Source organism: Indicator indicator, chromosome 5, assembly GCF_027791375.1.
Source record: "Indicator indicator isolate 239-I01 chromosome 5, UM_Iind_1.1, whole genome shotgun sequence".
In the NCBI taxonomy this organism is placed as follows: Eukaryota; Metazoa; Chordata; class Aves; order Piciformes; family Indicatoridae; genus Indicator; species Indicator indicator.
Genome location: NC_072014.1, coordinates 19,867,741 through 19,891,444, shown reverse-complemented (window position 1 = coordinate 19,891,444; position 23,704 = coordinate 19,867,741). Strand labels below are relative to the sequence as shown.

At 39.5% G+C, this 23,704-nt stretch overlaps 1 protein-coding gene across 1 annotated transcript; it reads right to left on the bottom strand.

Annotated features, from left to right (window-relative positions):
- Positions 1 to 3,378: 3,378 nt before the first annotated feature.
- CIR1 (corepressor interacting with RBPJ, CIR1) lies at positions 3,379 to 23,314 on the bottom strand. Its single transcript, XM_054381095.1, has 10 exons — positions 23,221 to 23,314; positions 22,289 to 22,383; positions 21,720 to 21,801; positions 20,528 to 20,539; positions 20,383 to 20,438; positions 19,980 to 20,028; positions 19,638 to 19,755; positions 7,948 to 8,054; positions 6,415 to 6,500; positions 3,379 to 4,842 (listed from the first exon to the last, which is right to left on the bottom strand). Exons 1-10 carry the CDS (start codon positions 23,290 to 23,292, stop codon positions 4,113 to 4,115), a joined length of 1,407 nt encoding a protein of 468 aa, XP_054237070.1. The 5' UTR covers positions 23,293 to 23,314; the 3' UTR covers positions 3,379 to 4,112.
- Positions 23,315 to 23,704: the final 390 nt, after the last annotated feature.

Sequence of the window (23,704 nt, the reverse complement as noted above, 5' to 3'; positions counted from 1 at the left end):
CGAGGCCCCGGTCCGCAGGAAGTGTGTCCCTTGACCCCCGCGGCGAATTACAGCTCTAACAGCTCGTTTTGCACTTAAAAGGGAACGTTAATGTTTTTGTTCTAATGAGATAATACATAAACACCCGATCCCGTGTTCGGACAGTTTCTGAATTGTGTCTTCCAATGCAAATGGAAACTTTATCTGCGGGAGCTGTAATTCATTTGCAGCCATTAAGTGTTCGCCAAGATCTTCTCTCACACCTCTAAAGGGAATCTCGCTGAGATCCCGCCCCTTCGGGTAATTGGTCCTCTAAGTGTTTATTTTAAGTGAGAATAATTTAGCTACAAATTTCCTCCAGGAACAGCATTCTTAACACGTTTAAAACAGCGGGAAGCAGCGCCCGAGCACCGCGGCTGTGGATTGCGCCCGCCCTGCCCCGGCCCGGGGCCGCACTGCGGCTCCTGGGCGCCATCTAGAGGCCTGCGCCGGCCTCCGGGGTGCGGCCGGAGCCCGCCGCGGGTCTGCCGGTGCTCCGTGGGCCGGGCCGAGCTGGGCCGCGGCTGGAGCGCGGGGAGAATGTGGCAACTGGAGCGGGGTGGGACCGGTGGGACCGGACCGCTGGAAGAGGCCAGACGGGCGGGCTGGCTGGCTGCGATGAACTTTCTGGAGGGAGACGGCAGGGGTGGGGTGGGAGACGGTAGGGGTGGGGTGGGGTGGGCCCGCGGCTGCAGCGCGCACCCACCTGAGGGGAGACGGGGATCCGGTGTGGTGGCCGGCTCGCCTCTGCAACTCCTCCGGGACCGACACCTGACGGGGCGGGTGAGCCCTTAACAACTGCCGCTGGCACCCCGCCAGGGGTGGGTCACTGCTCCCCGCCCACCGCTCGGCTCTGCGGGCATCCCCCGCACCTGCGGCCGTCCGGGGGGTCTGGGAGCGGCTTCCGGAGGGCACCCGCCGGCAGGCACCGGGCGAGGCTCCGCCGCCGCCTTCGCGCCGCTGTTTTAACACAAACCCGCGGCAGCGCCTATTTCCGAGATGTGCTAATTGCTACTTGGATGGCAGGGCGCGAAGTCCTTGTCCGTTTCCTAGTACAAAGTAGGTTGCTAGAAAATTTGAAATTGCCTTTCAGCCTAAAGCTGCCTTACCTGAATGTCATAATTACAGTAATTATGTACATCCAAATTACATGCTAATTAAATTAGAATCAAATCGTTCTAAATCGAAATCAAATGAGGTAGTGAGAATTAATCAATGACAACATAAATAGAGAGCTTCCTTCAGGGATATTCATTGTAACGATCCATGCAGGAACCTGATCTCGAAGTCACCTGTTTATTTACTTTCAGAACAGTAATAATTTACGGTTCGGCGTTAATTTTAAATGATCAGTTCTCCAGGGTGGCATAACTGAAGAGCGGCTCGGGAGCCCCCTCGCCCGAGGACGGAGGCTTTTCACCGCCCACTTCCAGGGGAAGACCCCGGAGGGCTTGGCGGGAGCCCACGCCATCCCACCGTCGCCCTCACACTGCCCCAGCCTCCTGGGGCCGCGGTGTGTGGAGCCGCCCGACGTGGGGAGCCCTCGGCTCGCTCTCAGCCCCAGCTTTCCCGTTCCGGCCCCGGGGAGCCCTATTCACATGTCCGATAGAGGACTGCGCCGCCGGGCCCGGTCCCTCCCCGCGAGATTGAGGGAACTGCTGCTGTCCCCGGCCGCCCAGTCTCGCCGCGATTTAGCCCTATCCCGCGTCTTAAAAAAATAAAAACCACAAACAACCAACAGCAAACAAACGCCAAAGCCCAGCTCTTATCGCCATCCGTGAAGCGACAGCACCTCCTACAGGGCCCCTGCTTGTTCTGCGGAGCAGCCTCGCTGAGGGCCCAGCGCAGTGGCGTCCCGGCCTAGGGGGAGGTCTGCCGAGGCGCTCCAGGCAACGCCGCTTGCTCAGCGGCCGCTGGCGTGAGGGCTTTCACCCGGGTCCCGCATCTTGTGGGGGAAAGCTGCGGAAACATTGCCCCAACGACCCTTCCTCTTCTCTTAATTACGTTTTGAACCCACCGTGTTTTACGGTGCGACTTTGCCAGCCAGGCCCAGGTGAAGGAGGTTCACGCCCTTCACGGCCTCCTTTGTGGAACGCTCTGGTACCGGTACGAGGCCACAAACTGGCCTAGGAACTGAGAGAAAACGAGCCTCTTCCTCCAAAGCTGCAACAGCCTTATCCCAGGCAGTCAGGGCTGTGCTGAATTCAAGAAAGGTGTTGCAAGACTGAGTGTTTTCTTTCAAAACTCTTTAGCAGGTAGTCTTTAAGACAGATCAAAAATGTTATTATTCTTCTGGTTTAATTTCCATTCACCATAGCCATCCATCACAACGAACCCATGCCATTTGCTGGTCTTTGGCTATGCAAAAAGGCAAGAGGCACGTAGTATATGCTTACGCAAATGAATACAGTGCAGAGCTCCTCAAACCACCTACGAACATAAATGATGAGCTGTCCTTCTGCAGATAGAAGTCAGTTGCACTGCAGTTGGCAGGACACTGGGTGGCCAGATTCCTGTGCCACACAACCATCAGACAGACTTATAAGCAAGAGACCTTTTTTGGAGTAGAGGCACTTTCCCGTACTTACTGATTATTCCTTTTATCTTTCATGCTGCACTTAACATGAAAATGTTCTACCAAACTGTACCTTTTCTCTTACGACATTACTGTGTCCTCTCTTGCACAGAGGGGGTAGTAAAGCCTACACCAGAGGTTTTGTTTAGATTGTTCGTACATACATTTTGACTGTCTCCTCCTGTTCTTTCCAAATTGGAGCTTCCACACGTACATAGGCTCTGACTCTACTGAATCGTGCAGGACCTTTAACTCCTAGCTACTTCAGCAAGAATGCCTGGGGCAACCTAATACAAACGCATTTAAAAGGTGACATCTCTTAATGGCTCACCCTTTCAAACTCATTCACACGTACTTAACGGATAAGCTAGGTCACTTCCACCATATATTATACTCCTTGTGACATCAAAAAACTTCTAAGTTACCGTTTTAAGAAGCAGAAGTAATAAAAGGCTCCCCTTTGTCCTGTGAGGGAGGCGGGAAAGAAAGCTACTTGCCAGAATACTGAGTTAGGTGATGTCTTTTAATTGTTCCACTAGGTAATGTACTTCCATCTGCCACTATGAAATGGCAGAGAGGCATTTCCTTTGCAATAAAAACCTTGACAAGGGTTGCCTTGTGCATTTGTACTGATTCAGAACTCTGGAGAAGGCAATTCTTACTGGTTTTAAATAATAAGGTATTTTATTATGGAAGCTCATATTCATTACAATGTGTGGAGAAAATGACAATCATTTAAAAACCCAAAAGGTTTGTTTCATTTAAAAAAAAGGATGTCTCTTTACATTAAATTTCTACTACAAACAATGAAATACCCAAAACAGTTGAGCCAGTAAATATTCTTTTCATGTCCTGAAAGATTATTGAACAATAACTTGACATTGTACTGACATACACCAACAGGGGTTCAAGATGTTTAGATAGCCCTGACCAAGCTGTACACTGCAGGTGGTCAAAAAATGTTGGCTACACACTTACGTGAACTATGTCTCTCTGTTGTTTTTAACTCATGGAATTGATCTCTTACAGGGAACTTTAAGAAAAACGCTTCAGTATAACACCCCACCCTCCCCTGTACAATACAGTGTTTTGATACATGAAGTGGTGATTTTATCCAGAACTCCCTCGGACATTTGTTAGCATTTCACATATCCCAGGATTCTTCCCAAATTATTCTCCTCTTCTTCTCATAGTCACATCTAAACAGAAATCATCATTAACAAAACCAAGAATATCATGTACTGCTCTGAAATATTTTTAAATCCTGAAATCAGGTCTATGAATTACTGCATGTATAGAAGAGGTATTTGCCAGCAAGTGTATTTATACAGTAAGAAAAATACCCTAACATTTATACCTAATTTACAAATATTCCAACATTACAGAAATGATGCTGTTGGCTTCATGTAGGAAATGCTAGTTACAGAAGTTGGAAAATGAACAGCAATACGTAATTGAGCCCTTGTTAGAGGTATTCATCAAAAAACGGAGACATTCTTGTTTGCACCTGTCCGCTATACTATCTGTTTTTTTTCCTCTCTCTGCTTCTGCTTCTACTGCATCTGCTCCTTCCTCTGCATTCCACTTTACTGCACTTGTCCCCATAGCGCTCTCTACATTTTTTCTTCTCTCTGTGCACATCTGTGCTGGGGCTTCTGGTTTCATTTTTCCTGTGCTTCTCCTCGCCAGGGCTTTGACTTAGACTTTTTCTTCTTTGCCTTTGCCTGGAACTGCTGTGACTTGTGCAAGGGCTTCTTCTGCTCCTCTCATCCATGCTTTGGCTTCTACTATCCTTCTCCTTTTTTTCAGTCTCTCTCTTGATGGTGCTATGGTATGTGCTTTTGGACTTTCTTTCCCCGTCACAGGAGCTCCGTTTGTTGTTCTCCGCAGAACTATCTTGCTTTAACAGTCTGTACTGCTCCCTATCTTTGTCCTTGTTACCGTGACTACTGGAGAGACCTTCATAAAGTTTTCCCTTCCTCATCTCTGCTTTTCCTTCTGAATCGCTGCTGCTGCTGCTAGCCTCTGAAAACTTGTCTTTTTTTCTTTTCTTAGAATACATCTTCTTTTGTGCTGCTTTATCTCTGCTGTCAGTCTCACTATCACTGCTGCTTACTGAAGTCTCACTGGAGGATGAGGAAGAGGATCTCATCTTATGTTTCTTGTGTTTATTTTTGCTTTTTTTCTTTTGCTGCTTTTTCTTCTTTTTGTCTTTCTTTTTCTTTTTCTTCTCCAGACGATCCAACTTCCTTTTATTTTCAAAACAGAAGAGCAGCACAATCAGAAGTGTTAAAACATTTTAAATTACAGCCATTGTCTTTTAAAGTTCACTATTTCTGAAGAATTACACAGTAAATACATTATTTTCCACAAAAACATCTTCAGCAAAGTATTACTTTTAAAATTCTAACTTGACTTTAACCATAGTAAGAATCCTCCTGTAATCCACACCTGCTCCCTCAAAACAGGAAGAATTTGATTTTTAAAATTCTTTAATATTAAAAAATGTAACTAGGATATGTCAAATTTGACCTTGTAACTAGAAATAAATACATTCAGTAGTGCTTTTGTTTCCTTGCCAGCCTGCTTTGGAGACCTTGGAAAAGTCTTTGCTGCTTTTGTTTGTGGATTTTTGTAAGAGATTTTGAAAATGAAAAAAACGCAATTAGCGTTAGTTTTCTATTAAGAATAGAAACTGAGACTCTAAAGCCTATGTCTCCAAGTTCTCCAGGCAAATATTAGAGATATTTTCAATAACCTCTTCTTTCACATCTAGAAATTCACATTTTCTAGGCATAAATACAATGCTCTATCATGCACATGCATTCACTGTTTGACTGCTTTCACCTAATTTTTATTTCGCTTTCTGTTTATTCTTCTCAAAACATCAATGACTGAATAGTGAAACTACTTCCAGTGCATTAAAAAGAAAACTAATAAAAACCCAGACTAATAAAATCTAAAGGACCTGAATATTTACTGAACTTCAACTTTCTAAACATAAATAATTGTAATTTCCCTGTGTTGGGCCAGCAGAAGTTCAAACAAAACACTGTTTTACATTAATCATACTACATATATATTCCTTACAAAATATGCCAACTCTCTTTGGATAATTATGTATGCAAATACCATAAGTACCTATCTACTCATGTACCTGCTTAGCCATTCACCTATATCCTCTCTTTTCACTCCTCATACACAGAAAGTCTTTTAACCAAAAAGGCCTGGACAGGATCTACCAGGCAGTAGTTAATATTTTGCATTTTGAACATTTTCAGGTTATTTTAAAGATTGCATTGCAAATTAAGAGTGAAAAAGAAAAAAGTAAGTCACTTGACATGTGAAATTAGTAGGACAGAAACAAGGACTGAAAACTTGATTAACTTTTTATTAGAACTCCAAACCCAGTACTTTTGGGGAGACCCCTCTGCTGGAGCAGCAAACTGTAAAACCCGGATACAAAAGCAGTGAGGAGCTAGGTCAACCTCAGCCCTGGGTGCAAACTCAGGATCAGTTTAGCTATACTGGAGAAGGTAATAAGCTTTGCCCAGTTGTAAACTAGTAAGCAACAACATAGGATTTTTAATCCTGGGAGAAGATACTATAAACGATGGAGCGCAAAATAATCTTTTAAACTAGCACCTGACAGCATCTTCAGTGAGACAGTGATTTCTTATTTTAATATCCCAGTTACGAGCCCCAGTTTTCTTCTGTACTGATGGGGCTAAGTTCTTCAGTGGCATAGCAGAGTTACAGGGACAATCACGGAGTCAGAATTACTAGCGATACGGATCTCTTTCACTCGGTACCACACTTACCTTAGAAGTTTCTGTTTTTGTTTAGTTGACAGTGATTTTAAAAATTCAACTTCTGGGTCATCATCTCCTTCACTTGCAACAAATTCCTAGCAAAATGTGGGTAAGATATTAAATTCTTATATATAAAAATAATCTCCTCATTCAGATTTCTGTATTAAAAGCGATTCCTCTATGGACCTTACATTTGCACAGACACAAATATATTTGTATTACTAAGTCAGCTTAAGACTTTGGAAAGAGCAGCAAACTTGCTAAAAAGTGAACATTGCCCCCACCCCCTGCCCGCCTTTTGTCTCAAAGCAGAGTAGGCGTTAGAATGTGGGGGTTATACAACCAGAGTTATTAGTAATACAAGAAAAAAAATCACTGCTAGGGACAGAAACATTTCTGAAATAGTTAACAAAAACCAGCCAATTTTGCAGTGAGCCCACATGATTTGCCAGGATAAGTCACTCCATTGTTATCATGCTTGGATGAATAGGTAAGATGCTAGTCCTGCTTGAACCCAGAGTAATTTAAGCAAATTACTTTTCTGTCTCGGTTTAGTCATTAGGAAAATGGGTATTAACACATCTACTTCACTGTTGTGTTATTAGTCTTTAAATGTTCACAGAGTGTTCTAGCAATGCAAAATACAGCAATCATATAATCTACATACAGTAACGCAATCAGCAAAGCATAGCTACTTTGAAGACCCTGAATTCTTCAAATTATGTGCATCTGGTACACTACAGTTCTCCACTGTGATGTTTTTAATTTTAGCCACACTCAGGAGGGGAAAGAAGAAATAAAATTAAAAAGTTCTTCTATAAAACCCCAACCACACCTAACATAAACCAAACACACTGTGATTCATTTAACAGTGCATATATGCCATGTTTTTCTGGCATGCACAGCTTTTTTTAAATGCAAAGATACATCCACCTATGGAGGCGCAATGAACTTATTAACAGAGGATTTCTATGGCTGAGAGCTATGTTATACCCTCTCTACTGGTGGTTTGATTATCCTGCCATACAAACAAAGGTTATTTCATGGTGGCTCACTCAAGGAGTTTTTCACTTTACGTATTTATGAAATGTACCCTGTGCAGTCTAAGTAAAGACAATGAAACATTTTAACTCTCAGAAATAATAAATGTAACAATAGTTAATCAAGTATAAAAGTCTTCAGATACAGCATTCCTGGCAACAATTATTTGTGCATGCTTCCTCAAATTTCATCCAAAGGCTAGCATTGCATCAGAGGCATGTGGAAAAAAAATCCTGACTATCCCCTTTATGAAAATTCAATTTCTAGTCACCCGGAGGAGGGATTTAATTTATTATATGTGGTTTTAAAATAAGCAATTTATGATTCACCATTCTGACTAAAACAAAACTGGAAAACACTAAGTTTTTGGGCATTTTTCTACTGGTAGAGATATTCAGCTTTCCTATGGATATGCATATTTGAAAACATTAAGTAGCAATTCACAAGCAATCACATTTAGATTTGTAGACATTTTCAGCTTACTGGTAAAAAGATCATTACCTGTGATGGATCATTTGCGGTCAAGTTTCTCCCCAGTACATTTTGTTTCAGTGCAAACCCACTGTTTCTCATCTCCGCTATTAGCTCCGAGGGGTGCATTGATGGCCCTGTTCACAAAAATCACAGTTTGAATGTATCATTTATATCTCTCTACCTTTTTTGGACTCCACAGTAGGAATTCAGCTGAAGCTTTGTTAAGTAAAATCACAGCTAAATCAACTCAATAATCTTCTGCTGAGCAAATAATCAGATATGATTTTCTAAAACAGCAGTCTGGAGATTCAGCATAGAAAATAATTGCATTTTTCTTTAAGTACAAGGGGATTCTCTTATGTAACTTTGTCATGTTGAAAACAATATATTTAGGTAAGTCTAGCAATATATTTTTATTATACTAAAAAAGCACAGGAAACCTAAAGAAAGCACATTAAATAAGACTTTTAGGTGCCTCCTCTTTCCCAAAACAAGACCATTTTTCACATTTTGGAAACCAAATATAGAAAGTAAACGTTATTAGAAACTCAGTGTATGTATGGAAAATAAATAAATAGAACAAAAATTATCTGTGACCTTACTTATTTAGGGACCCCTACATATGCCAGGTCACTAGGCTGTTACCTCTTCAGAGAATTCTGTTTTATCATCTCAAAAAAGGCACAATATGTTGCATTAGAGCAGGTGCTTGGGATTTGGCACATGCCGTTTTTCTTTGTGAACATGTAACAAGAAGCAGAGAACAGAATGGAGTTTGGATCATTCAGAGCTGACTGCATAATTTATAAACCCTCTTTTGCTTTAACTGAATACCTGTGATCAAGTACCTCATGTACTTGTCTGATGAGATACGTTTGCTTTACCCTAAATATACATTCTTGTTAGGTCACTTTCAGTGTATTTGCTTACCAGTTCATTCACTACCTTTACTGTCCATGAATTAGCACTGCTATATAAGGTAAATCTAGAGTTATAAGGAAGGTAATAAGAGCATGGAGCACACAATTACATTACTGCAGAATACTAACTGTAAATTATAAGATTAACCAGTCTTATGAAACATAATGATTCTGCTTTGTGATTTCAAGAGTTTCTTAGTTGTAGAGATGGACAAAACTCATGCATTTTTAACACAGAAAACTATGGAAAGTAAAGGACAATTTTTACTATGGGAAATAAAATAGCACTTTCTCAAAGGAAGATGTAACTTCAACATTTTCTTGGTTTTTCTGTATAAAGTACTGCTTACAGAAACAAAGAGGACTATATGTAAAGCAGGAAAGAAGAAGGTAAAACTTTTAGAGTGCTTTAAAGAGCCCTTGCATTACTGACTATTTCACAAGTTCCTTGTTTTGCCAGGCAAAAGAATTTCCTATTAAGATCCCTTTTAGTATTTCCTTGAGTTTACATTTCTTATAAGTAAGAGGTTATTCCTCCCACCCTTATTTTCACTTAAAGTGGTTTTTATGTGTTACAGTGCATTTGTAAGCTCACTGGTAGTTAATGAATGTCTATGGGCTCCAGTGTCTACATTTTTACCTATTTGAAATTTGAAACCCTTCTCTGCTTGCCCAAATCTACTCTGCTGGAATAGAAACCAACACTAGACAGAAATCTGACAAGAGAATTCGGTACCAGCTAAAGTCTTGATTTGAAAAGGCTATACAAACGAGCCATACAGCTCAATCACATGGCTAAACCTAACCAAGCCCTGTATGAGGAAGCTGAACAGAGACAAAGTGCAGAATTATGAAAAAAGATTTCATCATACCAAAAAAGCCAAAACGTTTGGCCAGATTGAAGCTTGGAGTCCCTATTACCCAAAGGCAGTAAGAACCACTGCTCAACTGAACTGAATGTAACTGAACTAATTTGACAGCTATTCCTCCTTCAGTGTCTCAGCATTGAACACATTTTGATGCATACTGGATACCTAATAACTCCCAGTAGCATGATTACATAAATAGGGGAATACAACACACATAAAGGAGATCTGCAAAAAGACAAAGGCAAAAATCCTAACTTTGTGGTTCCATATAAGGACTACAGGCAGAACAGAGACCAGAGAGGCATGAAGGCATGTTGGCCTTCAAAACCACAGTTCAAAATTACTTTCTAGATACAAACCTTTCAGGCAAAGATGTAAGCAAAATAATATCCTGTTTTGCATATGTGTATAATGATTGCACAGTACTACTGATTTTTTCGCACTTGTGCCCGATGGAGGTCAGTTGTGCTGTTATCACACAGATCTATAAAAGCGAACAAGAGACCTGTCAGAGTGGCAGCTCAAGCTGGGATCTAACACACAAATGTTTGAGTTAGCTTCTGTATACCTTTTGGAGGTGAAACCAATATTAGGCTTAAGAAAATACAAAACCAAAAAACAAGTAAACTTAAAAGGAAAGCAAGCCAGGCTAAAACCAAATTTATGTGGCTTCTGTATCCTTATTAATGACATTAAGGAGACATTTATAGCTCCATCTGCAATATTTTTTTTTGCAATGTGGTATTACCGTGACAAGAACAGTTAAAAAAACACTGTTATTCCTGTTTTATGGATATATACAAGCTACATAAAATGCACCTACAGAACCTTGAGAGTCGTTTATGAAATATATTATTTCTGTTCTGCCTCTCTATAACTGTGTTGAGGGAAAACAGTACCATAGGTTTGGCCTGACTTGCATGGAGATGCAATATCTCCATGAAGCTTTATTAGATGCATTATTTTTACTGTCATTAAAGGTTTTAGAAAAAACAAGAAGAAGAAACCACCCCCATCAATGAAAGTAAGGTCAAAACAGAGTTCTGTTTCACGACCCTTCCGGCAGACCACAGCCAGGCATGACGCAAGCATGCTGTCCTCTACAGTTGATTATGGAGGACTCTTGCAGCGTTTGATTTTGGAGTTTAAAAAGCACGAACATTTTTGAGAGGCTGTCACAGGCGAACTTGCTCTTGTTTTTTTTTCTGAACAGCTGATGCCTCTGTCTCTGAATTTCTGCTGCTCACTGATAGCAAGATTGTATCACTACCTTTGTTTGGCTACCAATGCCAAACCATAGTAACAATATCTGATCTGGGCAGTCTAAAGTGACTGGTTACAGGACCAAGCTGAGAAGTTAAATTAAGACATTATATTTAACAATGACTGCACAGCCTAATAACAAATGTCTATTACCATCTACTTTCTGCAACAAAACAAGGAGAGTCGAGAAAATAATTCTTCTCGTAAATAAATTCCTTTCCTTAGAATCAAAGGAATCAAAAGCTTGGTGACTTTCTTTTCACATACATGCCTCAATAGACTGCTTTTGATTTATACTTTAGTACTTAACTGAGGCTTGAAAAACACAGCTTCTCAGAATTGTCCTTGGCTTCCTTGTCTAGGTGCTAAAGCTTTATTTTGGAGCCATCAGTACGGTGGCTGTTAGAGAGAGCCTCTTCCTTTGTTTGGTGTGAACTAACTGTGGAGTCCTGTTTGTTGGAGACATGACTATGCCCAGAGGAATGATCAAACTTTGTTTGCCTGATAAGCCAAAGAGGTAAATCTTTTCAGCCTGTCTTTGCTTCATGACTAACTACACTTAGGTCACCACTCGCATACCTGGTAACCATGTATTTTCTGGTTAGCCATAAACTGTCAAAGAGATCTTAAGAGTGAGCTGAGAGTTTCTCAACTGGCTAAAATCTTGTGAGCTGATGTTAGCTAAGTATTCTTAACAGCACTCATTGACTTGTAAAAAATCACTTCTATATAAGGTACAAAACCTCCCTTTGTCTACTACGAAAAACAATGTCCTCAATGTATTAATTCCTTATGGATTTGTGAGACAGTTTAAGAAGCTACCTGTGTGATCTCACACAGGTGAAAACATCTAGATGACATCATGAGCTGACAGAATGTTAGATACAGGAATCCTGTAAAAATAGCTAACTGCTACAACTTCTGACAACTAGCCCCTCAGCATTCTGCCATCAGCAAACTAAAAATAACTTCAAAGTTACAATGTTTCATCATGTTTCTTATTATTTTTTAAATAAGTCAAACACAGTACCTTGCTATTTTTGAATATAATTGTCAAGCTTATTTTCTGGAATTTACATTTTGATAGGGTAAAAAAGAAAAGAAAAAACCTTTAAAACTTCCAGATGACATTTGTTTAAAACAAAAAGATTTACTTGCTTTAAAATTAATTCATACTCTCAGAAAAGCTTTTTACAATATAGTGGAATTAACTGCATGTCAATACCATACTTTTTTAAGAAAACTGACAACTTGTTAAGTTTTCTACAGCTACAGATACCCAAAATTATATTAAGAGCTTGCACAAAAGAGGCTCTATATTTAAAGATCCACCAAAGGATTCAAAAACTATTTATAATTCTCAAGAAACAGTGTGGTCAAGTAAATAGATTACAGTTTTTCCTGCTTCTTACTTCCCAGAGAAGTTCTTGCTGCACCATCTCTGTTACCTTCTGTTTAAGATACTACTTAAGGAAAAAAATCCAGACAGCTCAGCTGACTCAAAGAGGGCACAAAATCTGGAAACATGAACCCTTCAGTGAGGTGTGAAAAGAAGGATTTTAGTCTAACAAACCACAACTTGAGTGCAACCTTTGCTCAACTGTTGTTGGTGCAGCTTTATAATATTTATACCAACAAAGGATCTGTAAATAGAATTTTTCTGAAGCCTATATGAGCATAAATTATACTCAACTGCAGAATGATAGCATACTGGAATTTCTACTGTTTCTTTTTTAAATTAGTAACAAAGCACACACCCATTTCTTGTCACACTCAACTGAGGTCAATTTAACAGATTTAGTTCTGTCTCTATGAAAAATCCAAGGGAGGAAATATAATTCTGAATTTCAATTATTTAAGTGCTTAACTTACAGCAAGTTCTCCCACTCTGCATCACTACCCCCACTCCCATTCCAGAAACAAGATAAACCTATAGCTGCAATTAATTTTCAATTCTCTACTTCTCTTGAAGCTACACATGCAGAGTGTATGTAACACTGTTGCTGCCAGAACGTTTCCTGCAAGAGGCACGGGCACAGGACTCCTCTTGAGAGAACAATGCCCACTATAGCACACCATCTAGCAGGCCTCCATTAAAATGTCAAACCCATTTTTCGAATTATCCAATATTAGAGAACAGAATGCTAAAACCTTTTTCGCAACGACTGTGATTAAATACTTTTTTGTCTGCAACAGTTTTAGTGGCAGTAAGGACAGACCATAATGTTATGATTGCCAGTATCACCAAAATGATTAGTTTTACTTCTCCCTCCTCTTGTTGACTGTCTTGACAGTATCTGCTCAATTTATTGATAAAAGCCTTCACTACAGTCACCCATTCAGATCAGCAAACCGAATGATTCTTTGCAAACAATTAAGTTTTAAATAGATTTTTATGATGGAATACACATGAGAAGCAAAGAGATGAAAAGCTGTAAGAGTGTAACCACTATTCCCACCTGTGACAGGGGAAATTACAATAACCAGTTGTACTTAGGTAGTGTCTGCAGTTATGTATTTTCATGAAATCATAGAATCATTGAATTGTTTTGTTTGGAAACAAACTATAGGAAGCCATATTTATTGCTTAAATTGCAAGCACAAGACTTCTAAAGGAAGCTGTATTTTATGCATTCACATCAAATACAGAGGCTTCTGAAACAAAAAAAGAGGATTATTCTAAAATGTGTCAGTTCTTAAACTATATGAAGATTTACTTAAGGTTCCTACTGTTCACAATCAAAGGTCTCAGCTGCAGATCATAGAGGAAGGTTTCATACACCATTTCTGTAGACGACCATTTATACAAATATTCACAGTTAACATTCAAATACCTTTCCTTCGTTATTATAGATTAAAGAGAATACTTAAATCAATTCCTGCATTCCTGACACAATGCAGATTTTTAATCTTTTGGGAAACAAAAAACTACCTTACTTGTCACTGAAAAAAATGCAGCAAGGTATAGACAGAAAGTAGGATATACAGAGATCCTGTTTTGCTGTCTCCATATGACTGGTAATTTCAGTGTTTATTATGGAAAGGAGTTTCACCCAAAAGCTAGAGATAGCTGAAGATACTAAGTGATAAGCTAGTGGAAACCACAACCACAATTATTTTAGGTATACGCAGGTGATGAGAGGAGCACAAACTGTGAGCTGATAATGAATCTGTAGAAGTCTGCATTTGCATAGACAGACCAAGAGTTTCTTTATCATCATAGAACATAAGGCATTAGATACATGTAGAGAGTGAGATGTACACACATGTTCCTCCATTACATTTTTACCATTATATACCTGAATTTTTCACAACATGCATTTCTACCACCTTACATTACTTTCTTCTCAGTAATTTCACTGGACAGATCACATATGGAGCCACTTGGCTGTAAAATATTTAAAGCATTCTACAGCAAAAGAGGATGCCCAGCTCTCTCCAGGCTTTGGTTTCATAGGCCAAGAACATAAGAAACTTTTTTAATCTTACCATCCCACTTCTAACTACACCATTCATAAAATTTCCTACTTATTTGAGACACTAGCTTTACTTCATAAGATACTAATACCTTTCTTCATAAGACAGTAATAGATTCCTAGCAGGTTACTTGTTCTCAAAAAAACCTATGGTAGAAGTCACAAGCTTTCATGGCTTTTTAGCAATTCTCTCCCCCAACCCTCACCAAGCAAAATAAGACTGTTTTCAGGAAAAAAAAAAAAGAAAGAAAGAAAGAAAAAGAGGTGTTTAAGTTTGTCCTAACTTTAGCAGACCAAGAAGTGAAGTAACAGTATTACTTCTAAACATTTTGCACAGAAAACCTGTTCATCTCTGTTCTAATAAAGTTAAAAGAACAGGCAAACTTTTAGATGCAATGACCTATTACATACATGCATATATATACACAGCAGCATGTTAACCCAGAATCATAGCTGGTATTTTCATCTTATCTGAACTTTGAAAGTTAGGATTTTATCAGTAAAAAACCCCAAACCTGTAAATCAGTTTAGCCCAAAGAAGCATTTTGATTGCCTAATTTATCTTTGTAAAGAAGTAAATCTTATAAGTTGGTCTCTGTAAGCCTCACAGCTGGAACATTCTAACGCTACTCTGCAGTTTCCAGTGATCAAAGTAAGTTACTTTATATCTAAAACTAAGAATTTCATAATGGAAATAATGCAACACCAGGGGGTGCAGTTATCATGAAATAATTACACTCCTGGGAGATTACAGACAAGACCATACCCCAGGGGTGTGATTATCCCATGATAACCACATCCACTGAAATTGCCTTATTGCAAAAATAATCTCTATTCACTGGTGAGATATTATTCAATAGGTGCTTTTTAAATGGTAAGATTATTATTTTTTGGGGGGTATGAACTACCAGCTAGATTAGAAAAATGGCCCCAGAAGCAAAATAACCAAATCACCATGCCTAAGTTAAGGTACTGATTGTAATTATTTTGGTTTGCTGAAGCACTGCAGTGTTCTAGAAAGACAGCAGATTTTTTCTCACAGAACACAGCTCTGTGCCACAGACAAGCTTTTGCCTTGCAGCAGTTCCACCACAGTAAACTTAAGTCCATGACTGGTGTTTGCACACATGATATTCAACACTGCATCTAAAACAGCAATGGTCAGTCAGTTTACGTGCAAAGAGGAAGATTACAGTGCAGCCATCATGTAAGATTCAAAGACAAGTATCCCTCTGCTGAAAGAAGAGAATCACAACTTATAGAATTTATGGGAAAGGAAAAGCCTATATTGGTGGTTATTTTATAATGTGAAAAAAACAATAAAATGTAGGAAATAAAAAACTGCTTTTTCTTCACAGAGACACGGAGTAGGAACTTCAGATAATGCAACTAAATCAGACATAGGAGTATCTTATTCATTTGTATGAACTCAGTTTCCTGAGGTTGAAAAAATAGACTGAGTGCAAATAAGACATTTTGGTTTGCTCTTTCTGAAGCATGAACAAACTACAACAATACACAAACTGAGCCTGTGTCAAGTGCTCTTGAAGTAGGCTTTGGCAGTACTTCAGCTTTTTTTTTTCATTCAAATAAGGAGTCTATATCCCAATGAAACTCATTAATTTGGGCATAAAAAAAAAACACACCTTGGACTTATGTCAAACTGAAGCCACCATTCAACTAGGATCTTTGAAGGCCCATTTTTTTTAGAGGAAGAATAGGAATGATGGGGAAAGGCTGCTCTTGCTGGTTTTAACTCAATAATTTGGTTATCCTAATAAAACATATTTTTTGACCCTCATTTCCTCTCAAAAGGTTCTTTTGACCAAGGGGAAAGATGAAAATGTCCCTCTCGTTAGGCAAGCGCAAGTTCTTTATACATGCATAAAGATTTTTTTCAGCAACACTGTGGCTACCACTGTACTGGTTTTGGCTGGGACAAGAGTTAGTTTTCTTCACAGTAACTTGCACTGGGCTATGTTTTGGGTTAGTGCTGTTTGGGTTGATAAACATAGGGACGTTTTAGCTATTGCTGAGCAGTGCTTGTGCAGTGTCAAGGCCCCCGCTGTTTCTCAGGCTGCCCAACAGGAGCAGGTTGGGAATGCACAAGGAACTGTGAGAGGACACAGCTCGGACAGCTGACTCTAGCCAACCACAGGGATATCGCACACCATATGACATTGTGCTCAGCAACAAATGCTGCAGGAAGGAGGATGAAGAGGGGAATGTTTGGAGTGATAGCATTTGTCTTCTGAAGTAACCATTACGTATGATGAAGATGTGCTTTCCTGGAGATGGCTGAACACCTGCCTGCTGCAGAAATTAGCAATGACAATGTCTGTAGAGTATCAGATTCAGAACCATGAGGTCGATGGTTCACAAGCATTGATTGCATTTCCAGCCAGGATGCTTTACAGTGCATGGACTAGCATCCTCCAGCACTGTGCTGATGCATGGTGTGCTCTGACAAAGCATTTCTAAAGCTTGAAGAATCCTAACCTAAATTTAGGTAGTGCAACTACCACGCACCGCCTAGAAAAGAATTATTCAGTTCAGTTTGCAAGAAAAGGATGCAAGATCATCTTTTGTTAGGATGAAAGGACTGAAAATTAGAGGAAATAAAGTTCTACCAAGAAAATCACTTCAAAGCAGAGTTCTCAAAGACTTTACAAAAAAATTCCAAAGATTTGTCTTAAAAAAAAAAAAGTTCCAATTATTTCTAGCCTGTATTTGGTCCCCCTAATACAGTTAATCTCACAAACTAACTGGAGTCCTGTGTATTGCCTAGCATTTAATTCTGGTTTCACCTTTACTACTTATTACATCTGCAACTCTCAGATGTACCCTGTCATGAGACAATATTTGTATTTTGATTTCCTGATATATAAGCTAGGAACAAGCTTTCAAAGATACGTATATACTACATATAGAATTACTTCCTGACCCTTTGAAGTATTATCTGCTCCGATTAATTAGCCCCAAATTTTTCAACTCCTTGAGAGCTAGCTGCAAACATTTTAACACATTTAGCTATTAAAGATAAAAAGTAAAAAAATTCTTGCTGTACATTACAAGCAATCACTCACCATTGCTGAAATTCCTATTTATTCAGGGTGTGTATTTTCTTCTACATTGATGTAAGCTTTAACACACTACGTGGATGAATTATGAGTCTTAAGAGAATCAGTGATTTCAATAACTTGTGTTCTCAACTGTAGTTCTTCATTTACATACATGGAATTTCTATAAGATGTCAAAGGACTACAATTTAGCTTGCTATTAAATCATATGAAGTTTTAGAAAAGTTGATGAAAGGATTGTATTCCTGAGGATACAAAAACCAGACAACCTCTTATCTGACGACCTAATTAATATTACCACTTCCTACAAGCCTTGTATTTGCTATTAAATCAAGAATTTAAAATAGTTTTAAGCTTTACCTGCAGTGTTTTTACACAATTTCCTTGAAAGCAGTATCATTACAGCTGACTATTTAAACCCAAGAACAGTGTCTTACAAATTATATATACAAATCCTGATCTGTCACCCACTCCTGCTCCTTGAAATCCTTCCTCAGCCTATTAAAAAATAGCTATGCTCAGAATAGCACACTAAGTTCCAGAGCTGAAAGTGAGAGGGCACTGGCACAGCCTGAGAACATGCAAGTACTTTCATGCAAAATTCACCATATGTGCCAAATTCCTCTCTTTAGGCTTACAAAGACTGTCTGGAAAGCTATCTGGATAACAAATTACTCTGACTAGGGAATGCCCACAGCAGTCAAATGTTGCCTATACCTAGACAGGCAGTTCAGTTAGGTTTGAAACAACTAGTTAGTCTTATGTCGACTCTGCAAAGCATCTGTATACACTATTACAAATAAGAGGGAGCCCATTTTCAAGTTTTTGCAACCACGTACGGATATTTCCCATTTTCATAGCCAAACACTCCTAAAATTTACACAGATTTTGAACGGGGCAGGGGTGGCAGGGTGTTCTGCAGCACGAAAGTGTATCAGACATGTAAGAGCTGCACAATATAAAATTCCACTACTGACAAACGCTCCAATCATAGCTTCTTCTACAGTAGGAATGAGGCAAGAAAATGACTTAGTATTATAACCTTCTGAATAGAAAGGCTGAGAATGTCAATTATAGGATGGGTAATGCAATGGTATAATCATCAGTACCTAAAAGCAGAGGAGTGTAAGTGACACTACTTCCTTTCAATTCGGTCTTCCAGCCCTCATCTCAAAGAAATGACATATCTAGGTGACCTAATTCTGAAAAGCAAGATTGTTGGTGGGTTAAATATGTAATAAGACTAAGAACTGTTGCATAAAATAGATAACCTGAGGAAAGACAGAAAAATCCCAGATGTTATCAAGTGTGCAACACAACACACGATCTTGAAGTGCAGTACAGCAAGGCTGAAGACTCATCCATGTTACCAGGTGTTTCTTTAATGGGCCACAATTTAAAGAATCTTAAAAGTGTTACAAACTTGAGTCAAATTACACAAAGCAAAATATTGGAGGTAAAATAATTATTTGATTTGAACATTTATCTCCAATTCTTTAAGCCTCATCTAACACTAACTGCTGTGAGACTTCAAGTAGCAGGAAAGCTAATGGAGAAAAAAAAATTGTAGTTCATGATGCAAGACAGAGCCAGCTAAAAGGAACCCGGGCATTTGGAAATCTAGGTTTAAATTGCTTGGCCACTTACAGAAGCACAACTACATATATAAAAAAATCCAAACCTTTCCTTTTTTACCAAAGGATTAACAAAGATACACTGGTATACACTGGTATATTCTAGCGTTTCTAAGCAGTCTGCCTGAATCTGAACTGGAAGTCTTTGAGAACCCTTTTTTTCTTTTGGTAACACAAATATTGTCATTCTGATATAAACAATCTTATTGCAGCTTCTCAATTTTTGCCACAGATAGAATTAAAGCAACAGTCATTATGGAATCTCTTTTAAATATGTTACTAATTAGAAAATTAGGTTCCTGTCATTTGAAATAATTAACTTGAAATTGCAGATCCTACATTTGGAATAAAGAATAATTCTCCTCATTTCATCAACTCTTTCATATACATGATAGACTTAAGCCTTCTAAAACTAAATGCGAGGGGTTCCCTCAAAACATCTAACCAGAATCTTTACAATGTATTCGCTGCCTACCTGATCCATCACTGGAGACTGAACTTGCATTAATTCCGGAAAGGCCGAACAAGGGACATTCTCGATCAGTGTTGACGTGGCCCCATTTGTGACATTTAATACATCTCACATTCCGCACCTAAAAGGGTAAAAAACAAATAAAAAAAAAAAGAAAATGAACATAATTTAGTTAACAACGCAGCTTAAAGTTTACAGAAATGTCTGTTATTAGGCATAAGACAAGCTTTTAAACTCACTGAGAAACAGATGATAAAATTAAGAGAGTCCATGTGAACGTTCTGCAGTTAGATAATATTTGAAATATACCCAAGACTTCCCCAGAGTGACATTTATGTAACTTGCCTGGATACCAAATGGCTGATCTCTGATATTCATATCATCCTTAGCATACCTGTTACACAAACACAAAAGAGAACAAATACTCATTCACTACTAAAAAAAAAAAAAACAAATCAACATCATACATCAACTACCTTTTATTATAAAGTATGTATCCATTATCAGAAACATACTTCCAGTAAACATTAGTTTTAATGCATTTTCAAAAAAGGTCAAGGAAATGGTTCCAATTTTACAAGTTCTAACTGCCAGGACATGGCAGGAGTAGACATAAGTGACCTGCTCTAAAAGAAAACAGGAGGGGAAAAACACCAAAACGAACAAAAAAAAACCACAACAGAAAATGATATGAAAGATAATCAAGAAGAAAAAACTAAAATACTTGGCTAAAATCCAGATAGCTTACTTTTCTCGAGGGGCGACTTTTTGCCATTCAAATTTGTATTCAGTCTCTCCATCTTGCTAGAAAACAGAAAGCATGTTAAGTTTGAATTTTTTTTGATAGTACATGTTATGTAGAAAGAAAACAAAGAAATGATGTAATGAAATACCTCTTTAGTTTCCTCTGAATTTTGAGAAATCATGGAAAAAAAAGAAATAATACATTAATTACACATGTAAAATGCAGCTGATGTGTCTAATGCTGGAGACAAAACATTTTATGGTTTATATTAAACACGACAATGCAAATACTCAGAAAGTAAATTTATTTAAATAGAAGACACTTCATAATCAGGCTCTAGTATATGGTTACAAATTCTGTAAAACCAGAATAATCTTTTAAAACTCTATTAATCTGATTAAAAAAATAAAAGCTGAAAGGTTTCTATGTAAGTAACAAGGATACTTAACTTGAAAATATTAAAAAGATTATCTTCTAGCAAAAATCACTAGTTTAAAGCAGCATTTTGCTCTAAGCTTAAGGGATTACTTTAAGAGCATTTGAAGTTAAATAATTGCAAAATTTGTCTACAAGAATGAGCCCACCCAAGCATTTCCAAGGGCTTTCTGGCAAATAGGAAAGATGCATTTAAAAGAGAATGTTTTCTTTTAAAGGAAATATATGTTCCTAGTTCTGCATTTACATTCAGATTTTGCTAAAATTAAGTGACTGATATGAGTATCCACCGGGTAATTAGTAACTTCCATTATGAATCTACTAAATAGTGTCACAGACCCACTAGAGTCAGGTAAGCCAGCACTTTTGGACTAGTGAATCTAAGTATTTATTTACAAAACGTCCACTAATTAAGTTCTTGCTTTGGTAGTTCCTATGCTTGACATGCATCAAGCTGAATTGTGGAGAGAATTCCTAAGCGAAGGTGACCCTGCGATTTCTAAAAAGGAGAATAGACCAACACACCAGTTTGTGTAGTCCAAGCCATCATCTTGGCCAAGGCCTAGTACTCCTCATCCAATAGCTCTACAACTGGCTAAAAAGAAACCTTTGGTCAAGTACAGACTTTCTGCTATCACTAGGAATATATTTTAACTGTTTCCCCCCTTCACATTCAACTCTTAGTCAAAAATAACAAACCCAACCATTCTTGAGGATATTAAAGCATCGTGATATGCAAATTATTATATGCTATATATGTCTGCATATTCCCATGGGAAGAACTAGAACTCATATTTTTCAGCATTACCTCACGAGGAATGCATTATTTTAAAATAAAAACACTTGTGCTTATTTCTTCAGAAGGTTTTTAGCTTTGCAGTACAGCCTGCTCACGATTAGGAAACCATAGTACCTTTCTTTGCTCCAGGTGGGGCCTCATACATGAAATTAAGACCGTTCTTCACACGCTCATCACCCATAAGTAATCTAAACAAAAAGGACAGAGTTTAGAGGGTCACACACAGAACAGTCACATTTGTATTGTTTAAAAACAAAAGTACCGCAGGATAATTGTTATAGTAACTGTCAATTTTTTTTATTTCTTGAGTAAAAATATTTGACCAACAAAAAACACCTGAGCGATCGGTCAATACTTCTGCATGCTCCATGGTGTACCCCAAATCACACAACTGCAACATAATTGATTCCACAGAATCATGAAACAGAGTTCTGTGTGATCCGAATCTGTTCTGTGCAATGTATTTTAGAATGAATTGGAAGATATGCTCAAGCCACTTTAAAGAAGCTCCTGTTCCTCTGCTTAATCAGACAGCAATTTATGAGTCACAGTCACTGTCCTACTACTCTGGCCCAAGCTATATGGTATTTCAAATATCTCACAATAACATGTCTTTTATTGCCATGAAAACAAAAGACAGTAGGAAGGAGTGCATAGTTTTATGCCAGTGCTCACCTATTATCATAGGATTCCTGTTCTTTCAAATACTGCTGCATTAATTCTTCTTGTTTCTTCTTATCATACGATATTTTCTGTTCTGCCATCCATACCTAATTAAAACATGCAAGTTTACATTTTAAATAAATACAGAAAATACTTAACTGGCTTAATCTATTAAGAATACAAAGCAATGGAAAATTCCCATTCTAATCACGCAAAAGATGCTATTTCTGTGCAGTGTTTCAACAAATGAACTTCACACAAGCAGTAACTTTTATAAGCCACAATTCCAACAACATTTAAGAACTGACAAAATATAAGAAAGTTTACTAATTCTAAGAGAAAAGTTGGCTCAGAAAACACCCTCGCTGTGTCACTGTCTTCCTCACAGCAATGCTTCCTCACATAAGGTTCATCAGACCTCAAATACCAGGTTCTCTTGGAAGCTCCTGACATGGTACAGTCCTGAAGGAGAGAGCCCTGGAACCAGGTCAAGCAGGTATGAAATACTGGGAGAACATGAGCACACCGTGACAGGTGCTGGACAGCATACAGCACCTATTTATCCAGGGAACCAGGTGTTGGAAAGCTGGAGCCAGGAAAAGGCACTAGTTATGCAGACCTGCGAGGAAGTAAGTTTGAAGCTCCAAATATTTGTTAACTTTTCTTCCTTCCCCCTTGTCCCTCTTGTCCGAAGGCGGTGCCACTATAGGAAGGCCGATATGCCTTTACTCACATCGTTCCAGTGCCGGGAGCCTACCATTCCTCACGGGATACTGCCCGGCCACGTCCCACCCTTCCGAGGTCCCTTGGTGCACGGCTGATACGGCCTGACTAACCGAGTGACCCCCCCCGGCCGAGGGGCCGCAGCACTCTGCCCCAGCCCAGCCGCCTAGCAAGGTCTCCAACGGCTCCCCCCGCCAGCCCAGCACCCTGCCCCCCCTCACCTTTTTGATGTTGGACTTGGAGGCGGGATGGAAATCCTTTTTGCACATGAAGTTGGCGAACGACTTCCCCATGACGGCAGCGACAACACAAGCACCAAACCACCGCGCTGGCACAACCCCCTAACCGGCTGCTCGTGCCGGGCCTTCCGGGTCGGCGGGTGGCCCTTCCTGCCGGGGCGCGGCGCCGCCGTCGCTCAGCCCCGCCCTGCCGTCGCTGTCGCAGCCGGGCCCTGCTGGGCGCCTGTTGCAGCCAGCATGTTCTCCCAGGTGCCGCCCCGCTCCTGCGACACCTTTGTGGCGCTGCCGCCCGCCGCCGCGGGGGGCCGAGTCATCTTCGGGAAGAACTCGGACCGGCCGGCGGACGAGGTGCAAGAGGTCGTCCACTTCCCGGCCGCCGCGTACCCGCCCGGTGCAGCGCTGGAGGTGAACGAGGCCTTCTGGAGATGGCGAAAACCCCCAACCTCTTTTATCCTGTTTCCTGTGT